The sequence below is a fragment of the Acanthochromis polyacanthus genome, chromosome 4 (genome assembly GCF_021347895.1).
Source record: "Acanthochromis polyacanthus isolate Apoly-LR-REF ecotype Palm Island chromosome 4, KAUST_Apoly_ChrSc, whole genome shotgun sequence".
Lineage (NCBI taxonomy): Eukaryota > Metazoa > Chordata > Actinopteri > Pomacentridae > Acanthochromis > Acanthochromis polyacanthus.
Window position 1 is genome coordinate 12,972,065 of NC_067116.1, and position 16,006 is coordinate 12,988,070.

The 16,006-nt window shown below is 39.2% G+C and overlaps 1 protein-coding gene across 3 annotated transcripts in view; it reads right to left on the reverse strand.

Moving 5' to 3' along the window:
* Nucleotides 1-16,006, reverse strand: part of nos1apa (nitric oxide synthase 1 (neuronal) adaptor protein a) — a 265,796-nt gene that overhangs the window by 98,231 nt on the left and 151,559 nt on the right. For all 3 annotated transcript variants that reach the window (XM_022205453.2, XM_051947290.1, XM_051947291.1), the window contains exon 6: nucleotides 5,183-5,321. In XM_022205453.2, coding sequence (XP_022061145.1) covers nucleotides 5,183-5,321 — 139 coding nt within the window. The remainder of the gene's footprint in view (nucleotides 1-5,182; nucleotides 5,322-16,006) is intronic.

A 16,006-nucleotide genomic window follows, 5' to 3' on the forward strand; every position in this document is an offset into this window, starting at 1 on the left:
GCTCTTAGCCACAAAGCAAAAAGGCATGATTTTGAAGTTGTGAAACTATTTCTTAGATGCTAAATGTAAATAATTTTTAAAAAGTTCACAGAAGAGTCCATTAAAGTGAAGTTAGGTAAGGTGCAAATATTGAAAGGTGAAATATTTGAAAAGATGGTGGGACTCAGGTAGGAAGCAAATTCTAAAAGCAAAAGGGTAAAAAAAGATGAAAAGAGCAATGTTGAGCGTGGCTGTTAAGAAAAGCCAGAGGTGCACTGTGAAAAGGTGAAGATTTCCCATCTCTTCATTTCTTTCCATTTTCTGATCACCGGTATATTCTTCCTCCTCCAAAAGCGCCACTGATGGAAAATGGAAATTAGGCTAAAAGTTGTAACTGTTTAAAGATTTTATGTGCAACCTTTCAGAACTACTGGACGATGCATGAGCAGCAGCAACCCAGACATGTTGGCCACGCCTGTCCTCTCCCTTCACTTTCATTTGTAACCAGAAAGGTTCTCTAAGAGACAACAAGTCATAATCTGACGACAACCATTAGCCCACGCTAGCATTGTAAAATACACAGGCCGCCTTTAGCTTTAAGAATGACATACATTCACCATTGTTTCTGCAGTGCCACAGCATTTATTTCTGTCCACAGCTGCATTAATTTTCTGCCAAGATCTTATTTTGATGATGGGAGAGTCGTACCGCTGTGCAATGTCTTCTCCAGCACATCCCAAAGATTCTCAGTGGGGCTGAGGTCTGGACTTTGTGGAGGCCAATTGTGTGAAAATGATGTTCCATGATCCACTCATTCACAATGTGAACCCCATGAATCCTGACATCATCATATTGGAACATGCTCATGCCATCAGGGAAGATGAACTCCACTGATGGAAAGACCTGGTCATTCAGTGTATTCAGGTAGTCAGCTGACCTCATTCTTTGGGAACATAACATTGCTGAACCTGACCAACCCCAGATCATAACCCTCAACCCCCACTGGCTTGTAGACACTTGTCATGATGAGTTCATCACTTCATCCACCTTTCTTCTTACCCTGATGCACCCATCACTTTGGAACAGGGTAAATCTGGACTCATCAGATCACATGACCTTCTTTCAGTGCTCCAGAGTCCAATCTTTATGCTACCTAGCAAACTAAAGCCTTTTTTCTGATTAGCCTCACTGATCAGTGGTTTTCTTAGAGCTACACAGCCGTTTAGTCCCAATCCCTGGAGTTCTCTTCACATTGTGGGTGTGGAAATGCTCTTATTTTCACTATTAAAAAAATAGCCACAAGTTCTATTGTTGATTTCCTACGATCATCTAACAGTTTGTTCGAACCACATTTGTTCCTCGAAGATGATGGTTCACCACTATCCTTCAGGTTTTAATGCGCTGGACAATTATTAACCTGATTTTAATAGTTTCATCTTCTTAGTTGTTTTCTTCGATTGATGCGGCCCAATAAATTGATTCTTCTGAAACAGATTAACATCCTTTCCATGACCACAGGATATGTCTTCCTGCAGTAATTATCCAATAGAAGGCTCTTACATATTTGCTTAGTTAAATCCAAGTGGCGACTTTTTTTTTTTTTTTTTTGGACAGGCAGTGTGTATGAAACGGTCATGAACTAGTCAGTGTCAGTTCCAGTAATGTTACTTGTCTCGTCTTCTCTTCGCTAGTGTCTGTTCCATTCTTCACATGTCTGTTTCCATGGACCATCAGACCAACCCGAAAACATATGGAATGGAAAAGACACCAACAAAGCAAAAGAAGAAACGGGTGAAGTTAAGTTACTCAGATCCGAAGCAGAATCACATGTGGAAACTGACTGGCTAAAAGTAGCACAGAGACTCAAACTGAGCTGAAATTAAACAAGTGCACATAAATTAGGAAAACAGAGAAAATGAAAAACACTTTAAATTGTTTGTTTTTTCTCAGGCACCAGCACAGCACACACAGATGGAGTGTGAATTCATTCTCTGCTGACAATGACATTATTTGATAAAATCTTTACATAGCAAGCAGCTGTTCATGTTAATGCTATATTCATGTTTAGCCTCTTTCATATTGCACCTGTAAGTGTGTTTGACTTAGTTTGTTATACATTTGAACAAATTTAATTTCAGAAATATTCTGATTCACTTTGGACCTGACCAACTGCTTAATTTGCATTTCGGTGCAGCTAGTTGCACATTTGCTCCTTGCTTCCTTCTATTATCTATAGTCTATTCTGTAGCCCCTCCATCTTCATTGCTGCTCCTGCTGCACTATTTTTTTACTTACTTCCACTGTCCAGCTCTCTCCCACTTTCATTCTCAACTGCCTCTTCTTCCATTTATACTCTACTTCCTCTTACTATGCACCTAGCTATTAGTCCTGTCCTCCCCCTCCACTTAAACTTCATCTCAAATAATCTGGCAGAGTCACAGTACTTCTTGTCCTCCCCCTAAAAGACTTTATCCTTGACAGCCTGCTGCCAGCACTACCTTCACCTTTTTTCCATTACCTCTCCTCCTCCTTCTCGACTATCAGTTCTGCGCTGTCCTTCCTCTTTCTGTGCTGCCGACATGAATTTATCCTGTTGTCTTCATTTCCTTTTTCAACTTCACCAATTCTCAGCATTCTCAGTATGGATTTGTCATTGCTAATTACACTGACAGGAGAAAAGAATTAAGTTTCTTTGTGTAGAGAAGGTTATTTGCAGCAAATGGAGAAATGTTGCATGCATGGCTCTTGCTCTCTCTGAACAACATATTAAATGCCAAAAACAGCAGCTAGTAAAAGTCTAGAAACAAAAGCATGCTAAGAAACACGTCCTCTTTTTAATGTTTTACTGTTAGTATACACCCTAAACAGGCAGTAAAATGCAGCTGCTGTATCTTTGCAATATTGTGGATGCATGTCCTCCTTTGCTTTTCTCTCCTTGGTGGGGACACTGTCAGCCCAGTGGTTTAAGGTTCAAGAGAGACTACGTTTGCAAGAATGGAACGGACAGAGGGACATCCTGATAACAGAATCCCTGTAGCCACAGCTATTTCTACCTTTTGGGAGCATATTTTCTTTGAAAAAAAAGCTACGTCTAAAAAATCAAACTGTTAATCTGAATTGTGATGAGAGTACTTCCACAATTTTTGGATCCTGGGGCGGAGAACATTCATGACAAAGCTGTGTGTTTGCTAATAAGATTATATTGTTCATTTTATTTTGAAGCTCTTTGTACTATTGTTCTGAAATGCTGCAAAATTCTTCTGACAACAAAACATCACTTGCTCTGCACTTTTCCTCGTTCCTGTTTTCTTGTCGCTCTCTGTTCAGCCCAGTCCTTCATTCCCTCTCCTCTAATCTACTTTTGCATTTCATCTTTTCTTGTTCATCTTGTCTTCCTCCCAAGTTTCTTTTCTCCTCTAATATGCATCTCTTCTTCCTCTTCCCCTCGACTATTCATGCTGTCTTCCAGCTTTTCCGTTCCTATAATCCGCTATCTCCCACTCTCCTATCCCTTCTCCTTTCATTGCCACGATAATTAGTTCTCCAGATAAGCTTATTGGCTGTGCGTGACGGCTCTTCTGTTATTTAACACACCATGACAGTGAGTGCGCGAGTGTGTATGTACAGGCCTCTCTTTGTATGCGTGTGGGGTCCTTTGACAATGTGTGTGAATGTACAGTTATATTGCATGGGTGATCTCTGGGCTCATCAGCATGTGAAAGCAAGCTCGTCTCTGGAGGACTGGAGGGGGTTCTAGAGATAACATATCCTGGTCTGACGCTCTCAGATCGAGGGAGGTGGGGGTGAGGCCAGCGGTGGGTATTGTAATGACTGGAACGATAGTGTGAAAGAGCTCCATCTGTGGACTTTTCCAACTGCTGAATCTCCATGTCTGTCCTCTCAGACCCCACTCAGAGCCACGTGTCCCCGTGCTGCAGTGAAGTCCATCCCATCCAGGCATGAGGCAGCAGATAAAAGTAGCTCAGCCCACCAGTGTTGTTGTGCGGTGGCTTCTTTCTTTGAGTTGACTCATCCATGACATTCACTCCAGCATCACCCTCTCCTGCTTGCCAGCTCGTGCACAATGCAGACAGGAATGAGCACGTCTATGTCTGTGTATGTGAAATGCGTGTTCAGTACAATCTGCCTGTGCTTTCTGAGAACATATTTTCTGTGTGTAAAATGTGTAGGTGTTTGTGTGCACCGGGCATTGTGTTGACTGCACTTCAGATTTAGTTTCAGCTTGTTTTTTTACTTTATATTCATCTTTTACTATTGCACTGATGACATTTTTAGACATTTCTTTTAGTTTCTTTTCTCCATGATCTAAAAAAAAAAAAACAACCCAAAGCAGACTGCTATCGGGATGGAAACATGTCCTCATGAGTGCAAAGGGAGCACATACAGAATGTTACAATTTGGGTCTCATTTTTATATCTCCATCCAACATTGTTGAGGTGGGCTTTACCCTGTAAAACCCACTGTTTCAAAAATACAACATTATTTTTTATTTGCTTTGTATCATCATGTTTTAGAGTTTTAGTATGGCTATATATATATAAAATATTTAAAGTATTTTTACAGACACAAACAAAGCAAACCTCTGCTTCCTACATGAACACATTCGCTGCTCCACATCAACCCACACGTCTACGATGAAGAGAATGCACAGGCATTCCCTTTATCGTTCTTCTCATCCTAAATCATACATGTATATACTGTTGTATTGACTCCTCTTGGATCTCCTGTTATGATTTACAGAAGGAAAGTGCTGGGAAATTGTGTTACATGTAAAGCAACACAATGCAACACTTCTGGCCTTTCTCCTAAAGAGACGTTTTAACTTTCTATGTAAGAAATCCTCATCAGTGTTCAGTGAAACACTTAGAAAACCTAAAAAAAACAACTTTAATTTAGGTACAACAACAAGTTAGACAAATTTTAGAGCAGACTCTCACAATTTTCATTTGTAACTGACTTCATGTTAAGGAGTTTCTACAAGGCTGCAACAGTTTTTCAACAATACTGATTTAAATTCAGCACTCAGCATTCACCGGACACTGTGCAGGCCTTCAGTCTAATGTTGTCCCTGATCCTGAAGTGTTACTGGAGTTAAACAAGTAGTATGAAAAATTTATATACAGTTTCAACCAAAAACAACGCTGAGTGTGTAGCAGGTGTAGTTTTGTGTGTGTGTGTGTACCTGCAATGGAGTCATTGCCGTTCTTTTCGCTGTGGCAGTCCTCCTGTCCATCTGCGTTTTGTTGTGTATGCTGCAGACTCAGTTTATGGCAAACCTCAAAAGCCTGGCCGACTGTCCGAACGATGCGCATGGCCTGACTCTGGGTGGGTGAGGAAACAAAGACAAAGACAGAAATACAGTCGTCATTCTCTGAATACGATTTGTATCAGTGGCCATTTGGTTGAAAACACTCATTGCTGTGCAGTGTTGTAAAATAAAGAACCAAGAATAGTATTTAATCTGACGGCTTTTTCCTCTTGATAGTTTAATTTGTAGGTTCTTACCTGGTAGCACACTCATTTTTTCTGTGTAATGAAAAAGTAAATGAAAGGTAAAACCTTACAGTCCCTGTGTGCCAGGAGATTATTCTGGAAAAGAATAAAGCCCAGATGTACTGAGTTTTTTTCCACCTGTGTGAGATACAGACTGGACTCACATTCGCCCCAGAAATGTGTGCCTTCTAGATCAGACACACTAGGTTCAGAAGAACAGTTTGCAGTTCATAGGTCACAGTCATTTCCTAATTCAAAAACAAAAACAACAACAACAATAGATGGTCTGAGTTTCCTATTTTTGAATGGATTTTTTCCTTTACCCACAGGTGCACTGATTTGGATGTGTCTGTTTACCTCCTTCTTTCCTCTTTCTGCACAGCTCTGAAAAGGCTGGTCAAGTGAAAACAATTTAGGTGACTTCTGTCTGCTATCAGCCTTCTCTTGTCTGGTCTGTCATAGTAAAGAAGTGCAGAAGGAGGATAGATTCCATTTTAAAGTGCTGAGGACTTTCCTCCAAACGCTGCTCATTCTCAGGTGAATGACTGAACAGGATACAACAGAACTGACTCAATCAATCAATGTTACATCTCAGATAATTCTAAATTATGTCACCTTATAGTTGTGCATTAATGCTACACTAGACAGTAGGGTATTTGCTCTTATGGAAAATTAAAAGAGCATTGTTAACATTTACTATATTAAAAATAAAGGTCTAAGCACAACTCAGTGCAACAAAAGTTAGCATTGTTCATTACTGACATTTAAAATTGATTTTAAGAGACTCTTTGCTGGAGGAGTTGTGCTGCTCACACTTTCTCTTTAAAATACTCCAAAGGTCTTCTCTTGGATTCAAGTCAGACAACACACTTGGCGAGACACTAGTTCCTCTAAAGAAACTGTTTCGTGATTTTGGCACCTTACTTTGGATGGTTATCATGTTGGAATATTCCTTTTCTGCCAAGCTTCTACAGACTGAGAGCCACCTTGTCAGGCAGTATTTCAGTATATCCACAGGCATTCATGGTGCATATGAAGAGTTCATTTGCAAAAACAGATAACTCCATTTTGATAAATTTTCAGAAAACTTTTTTTATTGTTTACTTGAGATAATATCAATCAAACTGAAGTTGAGTGGATTTTACTCAGTTGAAAAATACATGACAAAAGAGAGAAAAAATAAATTATTCGTGTTATTTATTATTATTATCTCAAGTAAACAATAAAAAAATGAGTTTTCTGAAAACGGAGTTACCTGTTTTTGCAAATGAACTCTTCATATATAAATCTAATCGCCCCAACACCTTTTCCAGTCATGCAGTCACATACCATCACACTCCCACCTCCATGCTTCACTGTCAGGATTATACGTTAACCCTGGTAGTCCTGGCCAGGATTTTTCATTATTGTGAAGAGGCTTTTTGCTTAATTTTACAAAATCTGCTTTTTTACTATTGCGAGCATTATTTGGTAGTTTTGGAATATTTTTCTTATTTAGAGGTGTAATAATCCAATTTTCTAGAATATGACTTCTTCTCTAGAAGAAGGAGCAAAAATGAACTCGGAAAATTACACCAAGTTTTTGGAACAAAATTTTATACCATGGTACAAATCAAAGCCTGCCAGTTACAAGAAGAGCATCATCTTCATGCAGGACAATGCGCCAAGTCATGCCTCCAAGTACACAAAAGAGTGGCTGGCCAAGAAGAATTTCAAGGACAAACGCCTGATGACATGGCCCCCTGCTTCACCAGATCTAAACCCAATAGAGAATCTTTGGGCAATTCTCAAACAGGAGTTGTACTCCAATGGCCGCCAGTTTTCTTCTAAGGACAGTCTTTGGAGAGCAATATTTACCACAAGCAAGAACACTGACTCTAAAACCATCAAAAAGCTCACATGCTCGGTTTATTCTAGACTGCTTAAAGTATTGCAGAAGAAAGGCGGTTATATCAACATGTGATAAACACATTTTCAATTAAATATTGTTTAAAATAGTTATTTTTTATTATACCATTGTTGAATATTGTTTTAAAAATAAAGATTATCATGTTATATACTTGTTGACATAAAATAAATGTGTTGTTTACTTTTAAAACTGAACTTTGTTTATTTTTTATTTGACTTGCATAATTATCTGGAACAGTCATATTCTCGAAAATTGGATTATTACACCTCTAAATAACAAAAAATATTCCAAAACTACCAAATAATGCTCACAATAGGCCTTTGCAATAGTAAAAAAGCAGATTTAGTAAAATTAAGCAAAAAGCCTCTTCACAATAACGAAGAATTGCATTTTTTTAATTATTAACTGTGGCACACAGTAGTTGGTCAATCATCTTTTTGTATGCTTTTCCATCATGGTGAAGTCTCACAATAAGCCTTTTTCAGCTCTTTTTGACATGGCGCCATGACACACGCATGCAAACAGGTACTTCAGATTCAGAAAACTTTATTGTCCCCAGGGGGCAATTAAAAAGGCACGTAGAGCAGTCAGTGCAACAATGACATAATAAGAAATAGGGATAAATATATGTACAAATCTAGAACAAATAATAATAAGAATAAAAATAAAAAAGAGAGAAATAAGACAAAACGCAGCTTCATAACATACTAGTGCAAATATGTCATACATAGTGCAAATATGAATGAAAGCAGGAGCAATATGGCAATGAGGTAGATACAAGAATATATCATGGAAGATATAAATTGAGGAGTGCAAAATGGCAGAGTTCACAGATGTCCATGTTAAAGTGCGTGTGTGGTGGTGGTGGTGGTGGTGGGTAGGATCCAGAAGTCCAAAACTGAAAAAGTTTTGTCAGTTGGTTTTGATCATTTGATATTTAATCAATATTGCCCTGGGGTGTACTCATTTCTACTGTACACTGCAGATGCACTTTGTAACAGTCTGAAATGTTGTCCCACAAAGTGTTAACAGTATATTTTACATTTTGTGACCTCAGGCTCAGTATTAGATGAGAAAATTTGATTCATTAGTTTGCCTAGTTTTGGAAACATCTGATATACTGAGCTTTGGTGTCAACCCAAGGACACTTTTGGTTTTGGGTCAGAGCAACTCCAGATACACCCTCTCTTTCTATGCAGTAGTCAGGTCTGGCTGCAGGCGGGGCTCTTACGGCATAATTTATTAGTAGTATTTAATGTTTTAGATGAAATCATGCTGCTTCAGCTTCATTTACTGCTGATGTTGTTTCCATAGTAATCAGTCAGTAGATGCAACAATCAGCAGAAAGAATTTACAACTGCCAGTGTTCCCCATATCATCTGAGCCTTATGTAATCAAAAGCAGACTACCAGCAGTAACGGAGCATTCTTTCATGAAACCTTTGCTTTGTTGTGTTCAGTCACCTCACTTACAGTCACTGACACTATGTTGTCACTAAAGAAAGTAATAGACTAACGAATCAACTGCAGCTAACACGAGGAAAGGCACTGTAAAGTATAACCTATTTGTAAATTGCAATAGAGACGAGTGAACAAGTCAGTTTGCTCACATGTAAGATTGCTTTCTGTTGAGCATGTCTTCACACCAGGGAGTTAGTAGAAAAATCAGCTGAAATAGTGTGTCTGCAAGGTCCCAGATTACAAAAATAAGACATGTCATGTAGTTTTAATGACTGTATGGAGAGTTCAGCTTTATGCCACTCTTGGTCTTTTCTTTTGGTTTTGGTGAGGTGTAACACCATTTCAGGCTGCACTGTGGCTTGGTGGTCAGCACTTTCGTCTTGCAGCTAGAAGATCCCTGGTTTTTGTGTCACCACCTTACCGAGATCTTACTGGATGGAGTTTGCATGTTCTCCTTGTGCATGCATGGGTTTTCCAGCTTCCTCCCACAGTCCAAAAACATGCTGAGGTTAACTGATAATTCTAAAATTGCTCATAGGTGCGATTGTGAGTGTGAATGTTTGTCTGTATATGTAGCCCTGTGATAGACTGGCGACCTGTCCAGGGTGTCCCCTGTCTTCGCCCTAAGTTAGCTGGGATAGGCTCCAGCCCCCCTGCAACCCTAATGAGGATTAAGCAGTATATAGATAATAGCTGGATGCATGGAAACGCTATCACCAGGCCGCAATGTTCATCCAAGACTGATTAGATGTAGTTCAACAGCTGTGATTACTCTCACCCATGCACACAAAGAGATTCTCTGCCACCTGCAAGTCCCACTGTTTGCACCAAGTTAGCAAAATGGCTATTCCAGGTGGCTAATCCTCAGTTTTTACATTTAGTCACTCATGTAAACACCATTTACACATTGTTTTGTGCAGCTCCTCGTTTCTTCAAATCTCTACATAAGATGTGTAGAATGCAAGGTTAGCATGTCACTTAGAGTCACAAAAGCTTTGATAATGGCCAGTTGAAACAAACCAGAACTCTCCTTCAACAACAATATAAAACACCAAAGCTGCAATCTGCAACCTTATATTCAAACAGCAGGACTTAGAAAGACCCTAGTGTTTGATAGGATAGACACCTCTTTGTTGTTGGTATGCAGTGACAGTGTCATCAGTTAACTGAGTAACATGAATGTAAGAAGCTGAGTACGAAGGAGGTCTTTAAAAACATCCCATTATACAAATAATAAAAATTACAAAGACACACAGATTTACTCAGTCCTGGCATCTGTCATCTCTTTGTTCTAATTTTTTGGCAACAAGTATTAATATCCTGAAACACATAAGACAGATTGCCCTCCAGGCATCACGAAAAGATAAGAAAAACTATTGTCACTTAAAGAGAACACTGCCTTGGAGCCGACTGCTGTTAAAAGACGACAGCAAAACAGCTTTCTGAGGAAGAGAAACACAAAGACAAGACATCAAACTAACAAAGTCAATACGAAAAGAGTGTCCAGAGAATTGTCTGTTATGGAGAGCAACAAATGAAATGTTTTTGGTTTAACTGGCACTGCATTTGTTACATCTTCTTTGGAGTAAATGGCTTCGTTCAAAAATGTGAATTTACTGCAGGTATCACATTTTTGTGTCTATCTTTACTGATGTTGCACCCTTGTTCTCTTCTTCAGATCCACTGTTTAGTTTTTAAATGCTGTGCTGTTCTCATCTTCTCCATCAATCACCCCCTCGTCTCCTCCTCCATCTCTGTGGACCTCATTTCTGTCTTCTTATTCCATGCGTGTCCTCAGATTGTAGCAAACTATTGTGTTCTTCTTTAAAGATGATTCCAAAAGCAGTCATACAAAGGACGAGAGCTGATTCTAGTGTTAGTGTTCACGGTGAACACACCAAAGCTCCACTGACTCACACACACACTGAGTGGATAAAACACAAACACAACTCTGGACACTTTCAGTCTTTTACTGCCTTTATGTCTACCTGACTGTTTCTTGTCTGTTCATTAAAAGGCCAACTCAACTGGAGTCATTACTCCAACATGTGATTCTGTAATTATCTAAAAAGACATCTGTCTAGTCAAATTCCTTTAAACTCTTCACCACTCTGGTGGCCATCTGTTTGTTGTGTTAGGAAGATGATGTCCCCATTCTTGAAGCCAGGAACAAAATCTCTAATTGGCTGCCAGTGAATACAAAACTGAACCCATTTGAACTCTAAAAAATGGTAGAAAGCTAGTGAATTTTATGAGAATATGTAAAAATTAAACATAAAAATATTGACATAATACACTATGAAGAAGGAGCAGGATTTTTTTTTTTTTTTTTTTAAATGGGTGAATTTTAACATTTCAAAAATATTGGGGTTGAGGTGAGAGGGAATAAACGTGGATAAATTGAATTTTTCGGCAGCACTTTGGGCCCATATCTGCAGCAAGCAACTGAACCACAGCCTTAATCTGAGAGTCTGTGAATCTGAGGGTACTACAGAGGTCAGGGGCAAATCTTTGGTGCATATAAACCAAAGACTCCAGTTCTAGTTTGAGAATATACTACTGGGAACTTAGAAATCTATCCTCAACCTTTGAAGCCAGTGCATGGGTTGACAACAGTGGTGATGAGCTTAAGCTTAGTTCTTTGGCCCAGTTAAAATTCTTATTTTAAGAGAGTCAAGCAATATAGCAGTTTGGCCTAATTGTAACAAACGTAGGCATAAGCTTTGTGCATCTTTGGGAGAAACGCAAGCTTTGCATCCGTCCATGAAATACCCAAAATTGGAGGCCAGTAACTACATCAAAGTCAGTAAAAAACTCCAAATTTTCTGCTTTTGGTCAAACGTGATGGGGTGGCATGCTTAACTGTGAGCATAGGTTCTTTCTTTGCATTTCTGTTTGAAGTGAATACAGTACATTTTAAGGCAGTAAAGCTACAACCATGACGTTCAAAGTCAGAACAATCTTCACTAGGTAAACAGTACAGGCCATTTTGCTACAGCTCCATTTTGCTGGAAGATGCACAGAGTCCTGTTTCTAATGAGAAAAACGTGTTGGCAACCGTTCTCATTAAGCCCTTTGAACATAAGTATATCTGCTGTGTCTTCAGTGTCATGTATAAATTGGTAAAACAGACAATCATTCTCAACACAATAGTCTCTTCCAGTCAACTCACTTTTCAGAAAGACTGTTCAGTATATAAACATTACTTGCCCTAAGCCAATTCTCCAGTTGATCTCCAATTTTGGTGGCTGACAGGCGCAGAAAGAGATTTGTCACTCAGAAGCAGAGCCTCTATATCCTGTTGCAAAGATGTGCAACAATTCCTGTCAAATTATACTTGACAGTTCTGATGTTGGACATCTGTCACAATTTCTTTACAGCTCTCTTTCTCTCTCTATCCCTCTTCCCATCACTTTTCGTTTCTGCTAGGTCGACTGAATAAATGTACATTGTCAGTATCTCTGCCCTTCCATCTTCTCTATAAGTCAAGCTGCTAGTGAGCTGATTCCCAGCAGCACAGTATCCTTCTCTCAGCAGCTATACGATTGGGGCTCGCCGGATTGTCCATTGAGGTTCAGTGATGCATTTGCTGTCCGCTTGGAAGTCTTGGCACAAGTAAAAAGAAAGGACAACATAGAATAGAATACAATCTAAGACAAAGCAGGGCCATCGCCTCTGTTGATGAGATTGTTCATGCATCTTCCCTGTTTTGCTGTGTTTACATGTTCACCTCATCCTTCCATAAATGATGTGTCCATCACTCAGGGTGCAAGAGGCATAAAAAGTTTGGAAAAGAGGACTAATTCATTAACTGCGTCACCTCATTCAACTTAGGGAGTTTCCTTTAGAGAGTTCCATCAGACACTCCTTGCTCACCAGCTAAAAACTCTTAAGGATGGAGGCACAGCCTGACCTGATGTTCATCAAACGCTTCGGTTCCCTCAAGGAAACTAGTGGGAGAACAGGAATTAAAAACACTGGGCAGAGCAAGTCTGTGTGAAGGAGCTGCAAGAGATTAAAATCAAACTGAAAAAAAGAACTACTCAATGTCTGGAGAATGTATGCAATAGGTTTTGTGTGTGACAACATAAAGGAAGCCAAGTGTGACGGAATTAATTCATGATGCCTCAGTGACTCTTCTGAACCATTAGCTTGCTTTCCAGGCAATGCACAAGGAACGTTACATTACATGAACACGCACATCCACACACTCCAACTCTATGGGTATAACTGCTATTTCACGGTTTCCTCCCACAGTCCCCAGACATGCTCAGGACTCAAAATAAGAAGTCTTTATGCCGCACAGGAGAAACAGGTAACTCATGTCATGGTCTACTGTTGTTTGGGTTGGATATTGCTTGTATTTTAACAATACTGATTCTGCTTTTTAATTCCAGTATTTAATGCTTTTTGATTCTTATTCTTTGAAAATAAGAATCAAAAAGCAGTAAAATTCAGCATTTTGTTTGCCAATATCAAGTACCAGTCCAGTTCCATTTTTTTGAGAAAATTTTTTTTTCAAGTATATCAAAGTTAATAAAGTCTGACTTTGATTGATGCCTGAATAGCTTTGCAATTGGAGCAATGGTAGTGTCTTCTCTGGTTTATAGTTTCATGTTTACTTTGGCTACTTTATGGTTCCAACAGCGCAGATCAATCTGGTCTTGTAAAATGTTTTTTAGCGACATATTTAGTAATTGCTCAATTAAGGTAGCCATCAATTACACAATTTGCGCTGTTCACCAGCTTCTTAAGCAACCCAGCAGTGACTGAGAAGGGTAACTGAGAAAAATGTCAAACTCATTATTTATTAGGACAAATTCATTATTACATACAGGCATTCAACTTGCATAATTGATGCCACAGACTGTAGTGATACACAGTTTGTGTTAACAGTACAAAATCTGGTGAAATTTGTTTCAGAACTGATATGCACAATTAAAAACAAGAAAAGCACTTAGAGGCATATCATTTCCACCAGACAAAATCTTTTTTTTTTAAAAAAATAACCTTGCGCTTAGCACAGGTGTGTGTTGTGCATGTGTACATTATGTACAGATACCGAATAGTGTGACTTACATATGCAGCAGGCGTTGAGAATTGACGGGACTTCGAAACACCCTCAGAATTTAATCAGTTTTTCCTTGTGTCATTTCCGACGGATAAGTCCCAATAAGTCTGCACCGGCCAATTTGTAGTAGGATCACAATAATGTGATCGTCAACAGGCTGCTGACGTAGTGTTCACTTGTCATAGTTACAATGACGCTGTGCCGCTATCTTGCCATGATACAGAAATCTTTAACGAATCCGTGGATCCAGATTATAAACCGCATCACTACCAAAATCTAATCACCTGGTCTTTGTGTCATTTCTGACCTTCCCTGAAAAGTTTTTGAGTAATGTTGTGCACAGACAGACAGACAAACAGACAGACAAATGTACGCCGATCGCCACATGACTCCGCCGCGTTCCTTGGCAGAGTAATAAACTGTCTTATCTAATTTTTTTTGCAAACAGAATGTTGGAACCAAGGCTACAGTTCTACAATTCTACAGACATTTTTATCCAAAGCGACATAAATCTAAGAGTAGACACAACACACGCAAGGATCTAGTCAGGAGAAAACAACCTGGATCAGTGCCATAAGTGTAAATGCTCAACCCAATCTGTTACAATAGACTCATTTTTAGTGTAGCTTCATAGATGACGCCGATACAAGTGTGTGCTGCAGTGAAACTCTACAGCAGACAGAATTTATTTTTATTGCTCATACCACACGGTCTGTCAAAGACAAAAACTCATGGTGCATTTGGGTGTTTCAGGTATTTAGCATTCAACCAACCAACTGAGGGTTAATTCATGAAGTTTCATGATTACACAGCTTACGAGTGGTTGTTGTAAACAGAGCCACGGCACATAACAGAAACACTGGAGATACAGACAGGAGGGAGTGTATTAAACACAGCTGGAAGAGTACTGCAAAGAAACTTGTTTCATGAGAAGCACACACTGACAACAACACAGGGCAGTGTATTGACTTCTGGTTGTGTTTACATCTCAGCACGGACATCTTATGATCAATACATCACATCACAGATATGCAGTGAAACAAGCACACCACACACAGACACTATGTTTGCACTGACTTTTTCGGCTGCGTTTTTGCCCTGCCTGTGCTGCAAAATCACAAGTTTTGACAGGGAGGTAGAAATGAACTGGACTGAGAGAGTAAGACACAAAAAGCTTAAAGACAGAAAGATCATTTCACTGAGCTATGGATATTCAATAAAAAGTGCTGAGAGGCTATTACATCCAATTATCTTAACCAAGCTGTGTCGGGAACAAAGTGAGTCCTTATCATTCATATGTCTGGAAATAGCCTTATGTCATTTTTTATCAGCACTCATAATGTCAGAGAGGAGAGCATTGATCCGCGGCTTTAGGGCTGAAATCTTTAGCTTCACCCAGGATGACTACATTTAAACACTGCCTATGTAAAAACACATATCCAGCAAACATCTTATTTAGTTTATTATGTACTTCTTGGAACAGGTTATATTTCTGTAGCTAACTCCGTACTTTTCAATGTAACTGTATATTAGCAAAATGCAATTTCACAAAAGAAAGAGCATTCATTATTTGGGCTTTGCAATAATCCTTGAAGGCATAAGACATAATTTGTCATCTGTGACCATGGCAGAACAAGTTGAAGCCATTAGCTGACACTGAATGACACTGTAGAGTTGGAGGGTGTCTTTTCATGGACAGAGAACTCAATTAAAACCTGACACATCAACCACAGTTCTCTATCTCATCAAGCAGCTGAGGACAAGAAGCACATTTTCCAATCGCAATCATTAGATAGATAAATAAGCAAATCAAGACAGAAATTTTTAGTTTTTTAATCCACTAACCATCTTTTTGCATTCTTAATGTTTTACTCGAGTAGGTGTTAATGCATTTGCATAACTTCCCTAAGGAATTATGTGGCGTACCAGTATAATTACAACAAAAACAACATAAAAAAGCACAGCTGCCAGCTGCAAGGTGTCCATTTAGCAGCAGTGGTGGGATGCTCCATCATCGTGCTTAAAAGACCATAACCAACCTGTTAGACATCACCGTTTATTATCTTCATGAGC